The following is a 15,166-nucleotide window of genomic DNA, read 5'->3' as shown; positions in this document are numbered from 1 at the left end:
ATTCATGTTTATTATTTGTTTCAAGTTGACGCAATTGGGAATCCCTGCTTGGGCTTTTGAATTAGAACCCAGTGAACCCCCTCTTAGAAGGTTCTAGGACAGTGAGAGAACAGAATGTTTTTCAAAAGTAAGGAATAATTGGAACTACCCTGTTGGTCCAGTGGTTAAGACTCCCAGCTTCCACTGCAGGGGCATGAGTTTGATCCCTGGTCAGGGAACTAAGATCCCCCATGCTGTGAGGTGTGCCCCCCCCCCAAAAAAAAAGCAGAAATAAATCATCTTTTAAAAGAAAGTAAGGCATAATGGAGAAATAGGAGCTACCTGATTGACCAGCAAGCTCTGTGCCTCTGCCCCTGGAGGTCCCATGAGTCTTCAGTTCTAGAGGGTGGGCTGGGGGTGGGGGTGGGGGTTAGAGGCCAGTAGAAGAGGATTCAGAGCAAAAGTAAAAGATAAAATAGCAAAGGAGCCAGGTGTAAACACACAGGACACTAAGAAGGTAGGAACCCCTGTGTTCCTGGCCTGAGGCATGGTTCTGCTCTGTTTACAGAACCTTTGGCTATACTGTTGATCAGCTGCTGCTGCTGCTAAGTCGCTTCAGTCGTGTCCGACTCTGGGCGACCCTGCAGACGGCAACCCACCAGGCTCCCCCATCCCTGGGATTCTCCAGGCAAGAATACTGGAGTGGGTTGCCATTTCCTCCTCCTGTTGATCAGCAGGATTTCACAAATTAATAAGCAATGACTCCTTCAGGGCAGAACTGGGTCTTACTGGCCTTAACATACAGCAGCTGTGCACTGATGGTGAGTTCAGCTGTTCAGCTGCTGTTGATGAAAACCAAATTCAAGGTGTGGCCACTTCCTGCTGGATGAAGAGATCCCTCACACCATTTCTGTGTGAACATGAGGGTCAAGCTTCTGCTAGTACCAGAGCAACTGAATGGGTCACCAACCCTGGTTGGGACATCAGGGAAGCCTTCCTGGAGGGACAACTTCACTGGATCTAGGAGGTAACTTAGCAACAGGGGGGAAAGGTAAGGAGGGAAAGGCAGAAGGATCAGCACATGCAAAGGCCCTGTGCAGGGGAGAAAAGTGCTAAGTAATTGAAAAATGTGAAACCAAGTCCCCATAAAAACATGTTCCCTTATAAAGTTTATAATTAACCTCTCAGTCCAAAACTTTATTCCCTTTCCTTTACCTTCTGACCTCAATCCTCTGCTAACTGGACACTAATCAGAGTCAGATGACTAAAACTGCTGCTGTTGATAACATCGTTAATATACTAAGATTGCTACCAGAGATATCACCGTTAATGTGCAAACTCTGACTGTTTCTCCAGGACAAGATGAGGCAAAAGACCCCCTCAAGCCATGGACCACCTGGCTAGAGAGTCGTAAACCAGAAACATCCAGATACCCAAAACTTCAACTAAGAAATGTCATGGGGGGTGGGGTGGGGAAAAAGTCACAAAATGATGACCCCAGCTTCGTTCTAGCCTTAAAAAAAAAAAAAAAAAAACCCTCCGAACTCAAAGACCAAGTTGAGGTAGATCTGAGGCTTGTCTCCCACTCCCCTCCTTGGTGTCTGGCAATAAGTCTTTACTTTGCCACAAACCAAACCCACTGTCAGAGTCTGGCTCTGCATCATGGGCACACGAGCCCTTTGCTGGGTTACCAAAGGGTTGGTGACATGGAAGCCTGAATTCCAGGACAGCGGAGCCAGAGCAGAAGCCACTCCAGGTCACCTTGGGTATCAAGTTTTATCTTGTTAGAACAGGATCCCAAGAACAACACAACTCTGAAAAGGTTTCAGTTCAGTTGCTCAGTCGTGTCTGACCCTTTACAACCCCATGGCCTGCAGCACGCCAGGCTTCCCAGTCCATCACCAACTCTCAGAGCTTGCGCAAACTCATGTCCACCAAGTCAGTGATACCATCCAACCATCTCATAGGGCAGAGGCAAAAAACTGGAGGTAATCAAAAGCTAACACATATACCACAGTTTTGGAGGAGGAAATGACAACCTATTCCATTATTCTTGCCTGGAAAATCACATGGACAGAGGAGCCTGGTGGGCTACAATCTACCAGGTCAGAAAGAGTCGGACACGACTAAGCAGCTGAGCACACATACCACAGTTTAGTCTTCCCTGGGGGCTCAGACAGTAAAGAATTCATCTGCAACACAGGAGACCCAGGTCCCACCCCTGGGTGGGGAAGATCACCTGAAGGAGGAAATGGGAGCCCACTCCGGTATTCTTTCCTGGGAAATCCCATGAAGAGAGGACACTGGCAGGCTACAGTTGGTAGGGTCACAAAGTGTAGGGCAGGACTGAGCGACTAACACTTTCATACCACAGGAAATGCTTTATGTTAATTCATTTAATCCTTAACACCCTCTAAGAGATAAGCACTACTACTACCAACTTTCTTTCCAAATGAGGAAAACTGCAAAGGCGAAGGGAAAGTCACATCCTAGAATATGAACCCAAGCAGGGGGACTCCTGAGTCCCTGCTCACAGCCCCTACTGCTGCTCGTGCTGCTACACCACTGCAGGGGCTGAGGACGCCACCTTCAGGAGTTAGATGACCCTTGAGAACAACACGTGTCCGACTTTGCGACGCCATGGACTATCCAGTCCATGGAATTCTCCAGGCCAGAATACTGAAGTGGGTGGCCTTTTCCTTCCCCAGGGGATCTTCCCAACCCATGGATTGAACCCAGTTCTCTCACACTGCAGGCGGATTCTTTACCAGCTGAGCCACCAGGGAAGCCCGAGAGCAACACCCAGAGCCCTGCAACGGGCGGACCTTCTCCAGCAGAGGCGGCTACAAGCCCGCCCGACCGCCCCCAGTCTGTGTCGCCCCCTGGTGGCCGACGGCAGGCATGGGGCGGGACCGCTCGCAGGTCCGCCCCGCCTCCCACTGGGTACTTCCGAAGCCGGGGAGCCGGATGCCCGCGGCCACCTCCAGGAAGAGGAGGACTTCGGGCCCAGGACGCGGGGGGCGGGGCTCCCAGGACGCGGGGGGCGGGGCTCCCAGGACGCGGGGCGGGGCTCCCAGGACGCGGGGGGCGGGGCTCCCAGGACGCGGGGGGCGGGGCTCCCAGGACGCGGGGGGCGGGGCTCCCAGGACGCGGGGGGCGGGGCCTGCGCTGTGCTCAGGCGCCGCTCCGGCCACCTCTGCGGGGTCCACAGAGCGGCGGCGCGCCGGCCTGAGGGAAGATGGCGGCGTCCTGGTGGCGGGTCGTGCTGAACGGGAGTCGGAGTTGGCGGGGCTTCAGCACCTCAGGTGAGGGCTCTGGGGGGTGAGGGGCTCTTGGAAGTCCCCGTCCAGCCGAACCCTGAGGCTCGAGCCGGCTCCCGCTCCGGGTCTCCGCGGGAGCCGGGCCGGGGCCAGCCTGATGTCCTGCTCTCCGCCCGCAGCCGCCCTGAGCCGCCGGGCCGCTCCTCTGGGGCCGATGCCCAACGAGGACATCGACGTGAGCAACCTGGAGCGGCTGAAGAAGTACCGCAGCTTCGACCGCTACCGGCGCCGTGCGGAGCGGGAGGCGCGGGACCCGCACTGGTGGCGAACGTACCGGGAGCATTTCGGAGAGGAGTCAGGTGGGGGTGTCCGGAGCTGGGCGGTGACCCCACCGCCTTGGGACTCGGAGGTTGCGGCGGGGGTGGATTCCGCCAGCTTGGATTCCCCGAGGTTGATGGAGAAGGCCTGCTCACGTTCCTGTGTGCACTGGTGGTGGCTTAGTCCCGCCAGCATTTTTCATATCTTTTGGTCCCCCTCCTTGGAAAATTCTCTTCCTTTATCATTAGATTTCCACCTTTGATGTTTCTACACCGAAAGTCTTTTCCTGACCAACTGCCCCCGTCCCAATTCTGGGTTGGAACGCCCCTCTGTGTTTCTGTAACACTGTTGATGTCGCCTTGGCCACACTGCATCCTGACTCTTCGCTGCTTCCCTCCCAGACTGTGAGCTCTCTAATAACGGGGATCCTGTCTGCCTTGACCACCACTAGATCTCTACACCTGCCACACATGACCAGTACTTTGCTGAGTTAAATTGAAAACCCTGGGGATGGTGACTCAGGGACCCTGCACGGCCAGCTGTGAACAGGCTTGAAGGTGATCCCAGCCATAATTAGGTCACCATCCGTCTGGGTTTCCCATGACCTAGACAAATAATGCTCTGGAGGAGGACATGGCAACCCACTCCAGTATTCTTGCCTGGAGAATCCCATGAACAGAGGAGCCTGCCAGGCTACATACAGTCCATGGGGTCGCACAGATACTACTGAGGTGACCTAGCACGCATGCACGCAGACAGATGTAACCTTGGTTAGGGATTAGAAAACAGAATCTCACGTTGTATCCAGTTTACTTAGTGACTGGAACAAGTCCAGATCTGTGAAGCTGACAGCACAGTATGTTTTAGTTTTGTGAATTAAAGGCTAAGCTTTAGTAGCAGAGTTTGCCCTGTGAAAGGAAAAGTATGGACAGGGAGCTTAGCGAAGCCCTGATTCCACTTTCTCCAACACATCTTCCCTCCGCAGATCCCAAAGACACGGTTGACATTGGCTTGCCTCCACCTAAGGTCTGCCGGACCCAACAGTTGCTGGAACGGAAACGGGTCCTGCGGGAGCTGCGGACCAGTGTGGAGGAGGAGCGGGCCTCTCGCCTCCGCACAGGTAAGCCTTCCTGAGGGAGGGGGTCCTGGGTGTGTCCCTGCCCCCACTGCGCATCCCCACTGGCATCATTCCTTTCCAGCGAGCATCCCCTTGGAGGCCGTGCGAGCCGAGTGGGAGAGAACCTGTGGCCCCTACCACAAGCAGCGTCTGGCCGAATACTATGGCCTCTATCGGGACCTCTTCCATGGGGCCACCTTCGTGCCCCGAGTCCCCCTGCATGTGGCCTATGCCATAGGCGAGGACGACTTGGTACCTGTGTACTATGGCAATGAAGTCACTCCAACTGAGGTAACTGTTGGCCTGTGCCCCTCCCTGCCCTGTGTGCACAGACACATCCCACATGGGGCCAGAGACAGCTCCTTTTTGAAAGCAGTTACAGAGGCGGTTTTTATGGTGGTCAAAGGCACAAGCACAGTGTCTGTGTAGGCTCACCTGGGGTTTTCTTGTTCTCTGTCTCTTTTTGATTTCCCAGTAAACAACACCATGATAAAGTAATCACAAAGAAGGGAATGTAAAATAAAAAGCTCCATCAGAGTGCCCTCCCAGCCCCTAGCCATTGGCCTTCTTGGGGTTCAGATCTCTGGACAGGCAGCTCAATAGGGCTCTTTTGATAAGTCTTTGCTCACTTGCCTCTCAAGGGGCTGTCCAGGGTACTTGGTCCAGAATGGGCTCTCCTTTCTCCGAGGCTCCCTCAGGCTCCTGCCCTCCAGAATAAAGGTCTATTTAGAACAGCTTGTCTGTCCCTGATGGGGTGACAGCGCCCTCGTTCTTTCCCCACCAGGCTGCCCAGCCCCCAGAGGTGACCTATGAGGCAGATGAGGGCTCCATGTGGACGCTGCTGCTCACCAACTTGGGTAAGGGTCTGGGGGCTCACGGGGATATCTGCCTCCCTCATCTCCCTGGGGAGGCCCTGGGGAGCTGGGGGAAGGGCTAGGTGGAAGCTCCAGCCCCAGCTCCTTCCAGGGGAGGAGAAGGGAGGGGGCGGCAATGCCCGCAGTCAGTGGGGTGTATTTGTGTGTAGATGGACACCTGCTGGAACCGGACGCCGAGTACGTGCACTGGCTGGTGTAAGTACTTGGGATCGGGGTGTGGCTCAGCTTTGGAGGAGGTTCCGGCATCCTAGAAAGAGCTGCACTTGAACTTGAGTCTTGGCTCCACCATGGATTAACCACCACCTCCCAGCCCTAGAGGTGGTCCCTCACCTCTGCTTCCTGAGGGTGTCAGGGGCCCTGAAGGATGATCAGGGGCTGACCCAGGGTACAGAAGCAAAGCAGGCGGTGGGTTCCGGCCCCTCCTGCAGGGCCCTCTGTCTCCCTGAACTCATTTCCTCACCTGTGAGACTAGGGTCGTGCCGCCACGTGCCTCAGCCACTCAGGGGCTCAGTGACAAGCAAGTGGGAAAGGAGACCATGAGAGGCCTCTGGCACCCATGGGCTGCCTTTTGTTTGCTCAGCGGCCCTTGGTTCTGAGCACCAGGCCTGGAGGCAGAGGTCATGCACTTTATTCGACTGCAGTTACCACTCTGTGCAGCAGGCCCTCTGGCGAGTTGTACCTGGGGCAGGTACAGTGGCCATCCCAGTGCCAGGCTGGGCAGACACTCCCTGACAAACCCAGAGCCTTCGGGACATCAGGAGAGAAGCCGTCCCAGGTGGCGTGGCTCTCCCGCCTGAGCGGCCCTGCCGCCCCACCAGCCCCCCGGCGCCAGGAAACCAGCTGCTCGAGCTTGCTCTCATCCTGACAGTTCCTGGGGCTCTTGGTGGCCTCTGAGCCCCTACTTTCCCTGTCCCCCACATGTTTGCTCTTCATCTGAGGGTGTACAAAGCTCTTCTTCCTACCTGACTGTGTAGTGGAGATCATCTTAGGGTCCTCCTGGAGAGTTGTAGCAGTCTCTAGGGAGCATTGGGTGGGGATGTTCCTACTGCTGCCTGCGGTGAGTGGCAATTAACAGATGCTTGTTCTCCCTCCAGCACCAACATCCCGGGCAGCAGGGTGGCTGAAGGAGAGGAGACGTGTCCCTACCTGCCCCCCTTTCCTGCCCGAGGCTCCGGCTTCCACCGCTTTGCCTTCCTTCTCTTCAAGCAGGACAAGCCAGTCGACTTCTCTGGGGACACCCGGCCCTCACCCTGGTAATCTGTGCCTCCCCACCCCTGGGCTCAGGCCAGCTTCCCCCTGGGCTCAGGCCAGCTTCCCAGTAATGGGCAGTCTTCCTCAGGTCTCCTCTCTCATCACTGGGGCCTTGAGGCGAGCAGAAGGGTAGTTGTGCTGTGCTAGGCAGACCCTAAGGGGCTTCTCAGCATTGCCTGTGGGACCAGAGGTGGGGTGTGGGGCTCTGGTCCCCCCACAACTCTCAAATGCTCACCTCCTCCTACAGCTACCAGCTTGCCCAGCGGACCTTCCACACTTTTGATTTCTACAAGAAACACCAAGATGCCATGACCCCAGCTGGCCTGGCCTTCTTCCAGTGCCGCTGGGATGACTCAGTCACCCACATCTTCCACCAGCTCCTGGGTAAGGGCAGAGTGGGCAAGGGGGAGGGGGCGGCTGGTCTGAGCGCACAGACCTCCCCTGACATGCCAGGAGAAGCGCCTGCAGGAGAGGGCCAGCAGCAGGCATGCTATTCCTGGGGTGGGCTGGCTGGGCAGTCCCCTGGAGCAGACAGACGGACGGGCTCAGGCCAACAGCAGTCCACACCTGTGTCTCTCCTTCACTCTTCTGCAGACATGCGAGAGCCTGTGTTTGAGTTTGTGCGGCCGCCCCCTTATCACCCTAAGCAGAAGTGCTTCCCTCACCGGCAGCCCCTGCGCTACCTGGACCGATACAGGGACAGTCACGAACCCACCTATGGCTTCTACTGAGTGACTGGAGTGCCCCCCACCTCAAAGAGTGAACGGGGCTTCTCAGGCCACCCTGCCAGGCTCTGCAGGCGGGGGCAATAGAGGGGCCAAGCAGTGGGGTTCTCCTGCCTAAGGCTGCCCTTTTGCCACCCTCCCAGCAGGCTCAGGGCTTGGGAGGGAAGAAGGCTTAGAGGGTAGGGTTTCCAATAAAGATTTTTGCTGTAGCTGGTCTGGGTTTGTGTTCTGGGCGCCCCCTGGTGGAAGTCTGTTGCTTTATTGGCTGGCAGAGGGCTGCCTCCCACCCTGGGAGGTGAACCCTCGGCTGTCAGAGGCCCTGTGGTCCAGTGGCTGAAGACAGGTACAGAAGAAACGCAGGTGGTGGCCCTGGCTGCTCCCACAGGCCTCGTGAAAGAAATTTGGCAGCCCTGGGCATTGTCCCCTTGCTGGCTTTCCTCATGCTCCCAGCCTCCATGTGCTTTGAAGGTTTGTCAGGTGGGGCACAGGCAGGTCTCTGGGCACACCGCCCTGCTCAGGGCCCTGGAAGCTCCTGCATGCTTGCTGGGTGGTTAGGGTATCTCTCTTCTCTAAAGGAGAATGCTTAGGAGCCAGTCGAGAGATCAGGAAGAAAAACTATACACATACTACAAAACAAGACAATATGAGGTTTGCTGCATCGAAGTGAGAGGATGTCCTGCCTCAAAATTAAACCAGCTGGGTCAGAAAGAAAGGAGAGAGTTAACCCTGCCTCTCGCACTGGCCCAGCACACTGCCCCAGGGACGGTGGGCTAGTGGCCAAGACCCCCTCTTGCTCGGCTGCAGGGGAACCAACTCTCTTAAGAAGTGGGGTTCCAGAACAGTTTGGACCTGCAAACCAGGGACTCTCACCGGCACAGTATTCTGATGCAGTTGAAGACTGCTTTGAGTTTCCATTAAAGGGGGTAGGAAGGAACCACTATTTTCTGGTCTCTGTCTCTTGGTAACCAGACATTTCCACCTGTTTACTTTAAAAGAACCAAAATTAGGCATGGCCCAGAGAAGGGAGACACCCTAGTCTGGCAAGTGCTGAAACTCAGCTCAAGGAAAAAAGTGCAGCAGAGCCCCATGGTCCAGAGGGCATTTAATGAGCACCAGCTGTGTGCCCCTTGCTCCTTGCCAGACACTCCCACGTGCTGTCCTGATTCATTTAATGGCCAAACCCCCTGGGAGGTAGATAACGTGTTGTCAGTGTTACTTGTATTAGATTTTCAGATGAGGGCTTCAGGAGAGGTTCTGGTGGAGGCCCTTGGCCAGGAGGAGGCTTGGAAGCCCAACGGTTTCCCAAGGCTCTAGTCTCCAGAACCTGGGGCCAGATCCCCTGCACGGGAGCTGTTGGACTGAGGATCTCGGGAAGCGGGATGAGGTCCCAGGGTGGGACCAGAGAGAGCTGGACCCCATCTCCCAGGCTGGGCAGTAGAAGGCAGGCAGGGCTGCCTCGGAGCCGGAGCCATCGGCGCTGGGCGGAACGGGCGTGCTGCAGCGGGCAGGCGCTGGGAGTGGCGGCTGGTCTGGTCGGTGGGGAAGAAAGGTTGTCATCCCAGCGGGTCCTCGCTCCGCCCGCTCCACCCACACCCCGGCGCCCGCGGTCCCTTTAAGAGGCCCCGGCCTTCCTTCCGCGCGCCCGGGGCCGCCCGCGGCAGCCATGGCCGCGCAGCAGCTGGAGGACAAGCTGACCTGCTCCATCTGCCTGGAGCTCTACAAGGAGCCGGTGACGCTGCTCTGCGGCCACAACTTCTGTGGGGCCTGCATCCGGGACTGGTGGGGCCTCTGCGAGAAGGTGTGCCCCGAGTGCCGGGAGCCCTTCCCGGACGGAGCCGAGCTGCGCCGCAACGTAGCTCTGAGTGGCGTGGTGGAGGAGCTGCGCGCCACGCCCGGCCCCGGCCCCGATCCCAGCCACGGCGCGCGCTGCCCCCGGCACGGCCAGCCGCTCGAGCTCTTCTGCCGCACCGAGGGCCTCTGCGTGTGCTGCGTGTGTACCGTGCGCGAGTGTCGCCTCCACGAGCGGGTGCTGCTGGACGCCGAGCGCCGGGCGCGCGAGGTGACTCGCCGGGGACCCGCACAGCTCTCTGCGCCCGGGCAGGGGCGGGCGGCTTCAGCCGCGGGCTTGGCCCTGTTTTGATTCCGGGTTGAGAGGAGGTGGCAGTCAGGACAGCTTGGAATAGAGGTGGCAGGGCCGGTGCCGGGTCTAGGGTGAGGATACGGGAGTGAGTAGCCGGGATGGAGTGAGGAGGTCAAGGAGCCCAGAGCCGAGTGCTGGAGCACAGACAATCCCCGCAGCTGCTGAGGACGCAGTCAGGACAAGAGGTTACTGCCTTGGGGGCTGAATACAGTGCAGGGGGTGTGGAAGTTTGCCGGGAGGACTAGGTGGTGCAGCTGGACGGCAGAAGCACTGAAGGAGCTAGAACTTGGCTAGCGAGAGGGGCAGTGATGCTGGAGTGTGAGGGTAGGACTGTGCGCCCTTGGGGGAGAGTCAGGGTGAACCAGGAAACTCTGCCCTGCCCCTTCCTACCTCCAGCACGTTGTACTGTGCTGGAGGCTCTGGCTCGGACCGAGACGCAAGCATTGCACTTGGGAAAATCCAGTGACCTGGCCAAGTTATGAACTTCCCTGACCTGCTTCCTCTTCTGTGAAGTGGGGATAACATGGGTCCCTCACTTCAGGGTGTCGCCGGGAGGAGCAGAAGCAAGACAGGCTCTTGACCAGGTGCAGGGCCCCAAGTCCTAGTGGGGGTGCCGTCCTGCAGTCCTGAGGGTATAGCAGCCGTCTTGCTCGTGTTCAGCCTGAGGTTTCTGTACCACCTGGGCACCACTCTGCTCCCCGCAGGGCAGGGGCTTTGTCCAGGCCTCCCTGGGACCCTGACCCAGTTCCCCCAGGGCTCAGAACCAAGACTGGTGCCCTGTGTGCGGGCCTCACCCGGGTGGCACAAGGGGAGGCTGAGCATCTGCAGGTGCTTGCTGACTGGCTGAGGGGGCTTCACAGCCAGTCCTGGCTCCCTCTTGTCACTTGTCCCCTGATGGGCCCACAGGCCCAGCTGAGAGCCACGCTGGAGGTCACCCAGCAGCAGGCCGCCCAGGCCCAGAGGCAGCTACAGGAGCTGCAGCAGCGAAGCAGCCAGATCCAGGTACCAGGCCTGTCCCCCCACCACCCCCAACGTGTTCTTGTGCTGTGTCCTTCAGGCGGCCACCGGCGGCCCCTGGGACACTGGGCAGTAGGTGTGAGCTACCTTGAAAATGCCTCCCGGCATCAGGAAATGAAGGGCCGGGGGGTGGGGGGCAGAGAGACCTTGGCTCCCCACCCCTCAGCCCAGTGGGCAGCCCAGGGCCCTAGCTGTCCTCAGCTCCTCCTGTGCCCACCCAGAACTCAGCCTGCACCCTGACCTCCGTGATCTCTGGCAAGTTCAGCTGCTTGCTGCAGGCCCTGGAGATGCGGCGGGTCAGGGCTCTGAGGGACATCAATGTGGCCAAGACCCAGGCCCTGGAGCAGGCCCAGCAGGAGAAACAGCGCCTGCAGGGCCACCTGGAGGCCGTGTCCTTCTGTGATCGAAGGATTCGCCACCTCCTAGAGCATCTGGATGACTGGACCTTCCTCCAGGTACCAGACCTCAGGGAGGCGGGCCGGGGGGCCGGTGCGCCTGCCCTTTGTGCCCAGGCTTACTGCAGCTGTCCCCTGCGCTCAGGAATCACAGCAACTGGTGCCCCCAGGCCCTCTCGGGCCACTGACTCTCCCACAGTGGGACGAAGATCAGCAGCTGGGCGGCCTGAAGGAGTCACTGAGCCAGCTGTGTGCCCTCCTCCTGGAAGAGGGGGCTCACTCCGGAGTACCAACCGCCGCTGACTTGGGCTCTGTGGGTAAGGCTGATCCCAGACCTCTGCCTGCCCCTCTGGGCCCAGCTGTCCCTCCCACTGGGAGTGGGAAAGGAGTCAGTGGCCTGGCCCCCCATGAGCGCTCCTCCTGATGACTCCCCTAAAACCCTGGTTTGCTCCGTAGAGTCCCCAGGTCCCCTGGCACCAGTCCTGAGCCCAGTGTGTCCACTGAGGAGGAGACTCTGGCAGAGTAAGAAGGCCTAGAGCACACGTGTGTCTGCACCTGTGTGAGCATATGTGTGTGAGTGCATTGTATGCACACGTGGGTATGTGTGTGTTCATGTGTGCACTGTGAGCACATGTGTGTGTCCCTCTGTATGTGTCGGGGGGCACCTACTCTTTCCTGACTATTCTGTCCAGGAAACCTGTTTCACGCCCCTCCCTGGGGCCGGCCTGGCCCCGCCCCCCCATGTACCTGTTGCAGGGTGCACACCTCTTACACATGCTGCGAGTGTAGTGTTTAAGGAGATTCTGGGTGCACGAACCTGGGATCGACCACGATTCTTCCACTCACTATGAAGTTAGCTTTCTGAACCTCAGTTTTCTCATCTGTGAAATGAGGCCGATGGAAGGTTCCACCTCAGGGGTCGCGTGGAGGATCAGATGCTGAGAGGATGTCCGCGTTTGCTCAGCTTCCAGTGACCCCCGCAGATATCTGGGGGTCCGTCGATGGAAGTTCAGTTGCTGTCTGTCCCCTCTGACAACAGAGTGATGGCTAGACGCAGGCACCCTTGCTCAATCACCTTCCATCTGCCTCTGCCCAACAGATTATCGCAACCTGACCTTCGACCCTGTCAGCGCCAACCGCCACCTCTACCTGTCCCAGCAGGACCAGCGGGTAAAGCACCTTCTAAAGCCCCGGGGCCCAGACGGGCCCGGCAGCTTCGAGCTCTGGCAGGTGCAGTGTGCCCAGAGCTTCCAGGCCGGGCAGCACTACTGGGAGGTGCGTGCGTCCAGCCACTCGGTGACGCTGGGCGTCGCCTACTCGGAACTGACGAGGCGCAGGCAGGGGCCCCACACGGACAACATCGGCCGCGGGCCCAGCTCCTGGGGGCTCTGCATTCAGGAGGACTGCACCCAGGCCTGGCACGACGGGAAGGCCCAGCGCCTCCCAGTCGTGTCAGGGCGGCTCCTGGGCGTGGATTTGAACCTGGCCTCTGGCTGCCTCACCTTCTACAGCCTGGAACCGAAGACCCAACCCCTGCACACCTTCCATGCCATCTTCACCCGGCCCCTCTACCCCATTTTCTGGCTCCTCGAGGGTCGGACCCTGACCTTGTGCCATCAGCCCGAGGCCACCCTTCCTCCAGGGCTCCAGGAAGAGGCCTCGGGGCTCAGCGGAGGAAGGCAGGGGACAAGTGCCACCCCGGTGGCCAGGTGCCACCATTCCCATGGGCCCCAGAACCGCCCCAGCTGCTCCCCTGGGGACCTGAGGCCACAGCTCTAGTGGGACCAGTTGTTGGCTGGAAGACCAGCTCAGGAGCTGGCTGGGCCACTTGGAGAGAGTTGGGAGGAAGCCTCCAAACTGGAGTTCACCTTCCCCTCCTCTCTGAAGGGGGTGAGCCTCAAGGGAGGAAGATGGGAGCCCAGTTCTAGGGCTGCCTGGACCTCAGAGACCAGCGCAGTGCCCAGGTCTTGCAGGAGCGCACGTGCAGGGCAGGACACACCATAGCGGGACAGAGTCACTTACAGGGCAACACCAGTTTACCTCCTACCAAGACAGTGTAGACCTCGGAACAGAGGATTCCTAGAGGCAGTCTTGAGAAGGTTGATTTTTACCTTCTCCCTCCTCATCTCTTTTCTATTTTCCTTCACATTTTGGTATATTTTCATCTTCTCTTTTACTTTGTACATCCTGTGCTCATATTCTATAAACAATTGTGTTTTTCTGCATCTTTTATTTAACATAAGCATTTTCCACATTGTTCAAATTTTCTCCCTGAATGACACAACATAAATGGTCATCCAGCCAAATTCTAATCAGAATTTGTTTACCCATTATTGGACTTCAAAATGTTTTATTTGGGGGCTATAAAAATATGGCCGTGATGACTTTTTGGGAGGAGGCCACACCCTGCAGCATGTGGGATCTTAGTTTCCCCAACCAGGGATCAAACCCTTGCCCCCTACAGTGGAGAGTTGGAGTCTTAACCACTGGGCCAGGGAAGTCTTGAGATGACGATTTTTGAGCCGGAAGTTTTGGCCATATTTATTACCCTGTACGTGGGCTGCATTCCCTACAGAGGAATCACTCAACAGAGACACAATGGAGACTTGAAGATTTTATTCTTATACAAGGGACCGAAATGAAGAAACCTTGCATCAGGCCAACTGACTCCTGCCCCCCAGGCCGCCAGCCAATCGTCACGGCAGAGCCTCAGCTGCCATCATTCTCCCCTCATCCCTACCCGGGTTGTGGGCATCAAGTGTAGGTGCCAGCACAGCTCCCACTCCTTTGATTTTGGATTTTGCCATTTAGAACATGTTTCCCTGCAGGTCCTTGTACATGTTTTATCTTGTGTTTCTGGAGATGAGGGTGCTGGGTCATTGGGGAGCAGTAATTTTGTACAAGAAAGTGCTTCTTGATCAGGGTAGTGGTCCCAAGGGTGTCTGCTTTCTAATTTTTTACACTGTACATGCATGTTTTATAGACTCGTGTGTATTTGACAATAAAAACTTTTTTAGAAAAGAATAACATGCAAAAACACTCCAAAACTTAGAAAATACTTTTGTATTTCTATAAGACAGATTTCCCTCCCCACATTGTCACTGGTCCCTGCTGGTGCCGCGGCTGCAGACTCCGCCTTGTGGCCTCACTCGTCAGGTCTCGGTTTAAGGGCAGGGCCAGGCCTCTCATCTGTGCAACCTGGGCAAGGAGCTTCCAGAAAGATTCCTAAGGTGGGGAGATCCCCAAACAGGGTAAGATGGTTCTGAGCCTGGACAGTCAGTGTGACAGTCTGACTGTGTGACAGTCTGACAGCTGGGTTAACAGCAGGAGTTGAAAGCCCCAGGAGGGTAGATACAGGATTGGGCTGGCCAGGTAGCCATTATCACTGGCTACCCCAAGCGGACAGATTCTAACCATCCCTCCTGATGCCAGAGCCCCTACACAAATGTCCAGCTAGCCAAGCCCACAGAAAAAGGGACAGAGACAGGAAGAACAGCCCCTTCTCTGCTTCCATAGTGCAGAGTGTCTTGGGTCATTTAATCTATGGATGTACTTTTTTATTGGGTTGTTGATCCTTTCCACATTGTCCTGTGGGAATGTTCTATACTGTGACCACTAACTTTTGTTTACATGACACTACTGCCTTTTTGGGGGGGAGGGCGAGTGCCATGCCATGTGGCATGAGGGACCCTAGTTCCCTGACCAGGGGTTGAACCCACTACCTGTACTGTGAGCTCAGAGTCTAAACCACTGGACCACCAGGGAAGTTCATATTTATATGAACTCCATCGAGTGCTGTGGAGCAGTGCTTCCCATGCCAGCGTGAGGGCGAGAATGAACTCTCCTGGACAGTTACTTCAGATTAAATTCTCTCAGCCCTGCTGATTCTAACAACTCTCCACCTCCTCACCAGGAAAAATGCCTTGGTGCAGAGGGAGAAAGAAACATGGACTCTGGGGCATAACATTTGTAAAGGGGACTCATCTGATGAGCCTGGGAGTGTTTCCAGCATCTCTGCTCCAGTCCTCACAGTTTCTGGGCATCTCTGAGGCAGAATCAGGAGGGTGGGTGCCGGGGTCCAGCCCCGGT

The 15,166-nt window shown here is 57.1% G+C and overlaps 2 protein-coding genes and 1 long non-coding RNA gene across 4 annotated transcripts; 2 read left to right on the top strand and 1 right to left on the bottom strand.

The window, feature by feature from the left end:
* Positions 1–3,144: 3,144 nt before the first annotated feature.
* On the top strand, positions 3,145–7,734 carry MRPL38 (mitochondrial ribosomal protein L38). Its single transcript, XM_070389096.1, has 9 exons — positions 3,145–3,284; positions 3,419–3,598; positions 4,543–4,677; positions 4,757–4,965; positions 5,459–5,531; positions 5,699–5,744; positions 6,644–6,802; positions 7,048–7,184; positions 7,395–7,734. The coding sequence occupies exons 1-9, from the start codon at positions 3,218–3,220 to the stop codon at positions 7,529–7,531; spliced, it is 1,143 nt and encodes a 380-aa protein (XP_070245197.1). The 5' UTR covers positions 3,145–3,217; the 3' UTR covers positions 7,532–7,734.
* Positions 7,735–8,597: 863 nt separating this feature from the next.
* Positions 8,598–9,361, bottom strand: LOC138992063 (uncharacterized). The gene is made up of 2 exons (XR_011467876.1): positions 9,221–9,361; positions 8,598–9,054 (listed from the first exon to the last, which is right to left on the bottom strand). It is a non-coding gene; the product is annotated as an uncharacterized lncRNA (long non-coding RNA).
* TRIM65 (tripartite motif containing 65) lies at positions 9,070–14,124 on the top strand. Of its 2 annotated transcripts, XM_070389094.1 has the most exons (6): positions 9,070–9,584; positions 10,572–10,667; positions 10,904–11,137; positions 11,223–11,394; positions 11,534–11,599; positions 12,177–14,124. In XM_070389094.1, the coding sequence occupies exons 1-6, from the start codon at positions 9,189–9,191 to the stop codon at positions 12,854–12,856; spliced, it is 1,644 nt and encodes a 547-aa protein (XP_070245195.1). In that variant the 5' UTR covers positions 9,070–9,188; the 3' UTR covers positions 12,857–14,124. The 2 variants fall into 2 exon arrangements, with proteins under 2 accessions (XP_070245195.1, XP_070245196.1); XM_070389095.1 differs by lacking the exon at positions 11,534–11,599.
* The last annotated feature ends 1,042 nt before the right edge of the window (positions 14,125–15,166 follow it).

The sequence above is a fragment of the Bos mutus genome, chromosome 19 (genome assembly GCF_027580195.1).
Source record: "Bos mutus isolate GX-2022 chromosome 19, NWIPB_WYAK_1.1, whole genome shotgun sequence".
Taxonomy (NCBI): Eukaryota; Metazoa; Chordata; class Mammalia; order Artiodactyla; family Bovidae; genus Bos; species Bos mutus.
The sequence above is the reverse complement of the archived record's forward strand: the minus strand, read 5'-3'. Positions and strand labels throughout refer to the sequence as shown.

Bases quoted from the DNA above. Each gene is read 5' to 3' on its own strand.
- MRPL38 (XM_070389096.1), top strand. From the start codon at position 3,218: ATGGCGGCGTCCTGGTGGCGGGTCGTGCTGAACGGGAGTCGGAGTTGG. The intron at 3,599-4,542 runs GTGGGGGTGTCC...TTCCCTCCGCAG, and splicing joins GCATTTCGGAGAGGAGTCAG to ATCCCAAAGACACGGTTGAC. The intron at 7,185-7,394 runs GTAAGGGCAGAG...ACTCTTCTGCAG, and splicing joins CATCTTCCACCAGCTCCTGG to ACATGCGAGAGCCTGTGTTT.
- TRIM65 (XM_070389094.1), top strand. From the start codon at position 9,189: ATGGCCGCGCAGCAGCTGGAGGACAAGCTGACCTGCTCCATCTGCCTG. The intron at 10,668-10,903 runs GTACCAGGCCTG...GTGCCCACCCAG, and splicing joins AGCGAAGCAGCCAGATCCAG to AACTCAGCCTGCACCCTGAC. The intron at 11,600-12,176 runs GTAAGAAGGCCT...TCTGCCCAACAG, and splicing joins GAGGAGGAGACTCTGGCAGA to ATTATCGCAACCTGACCTTC.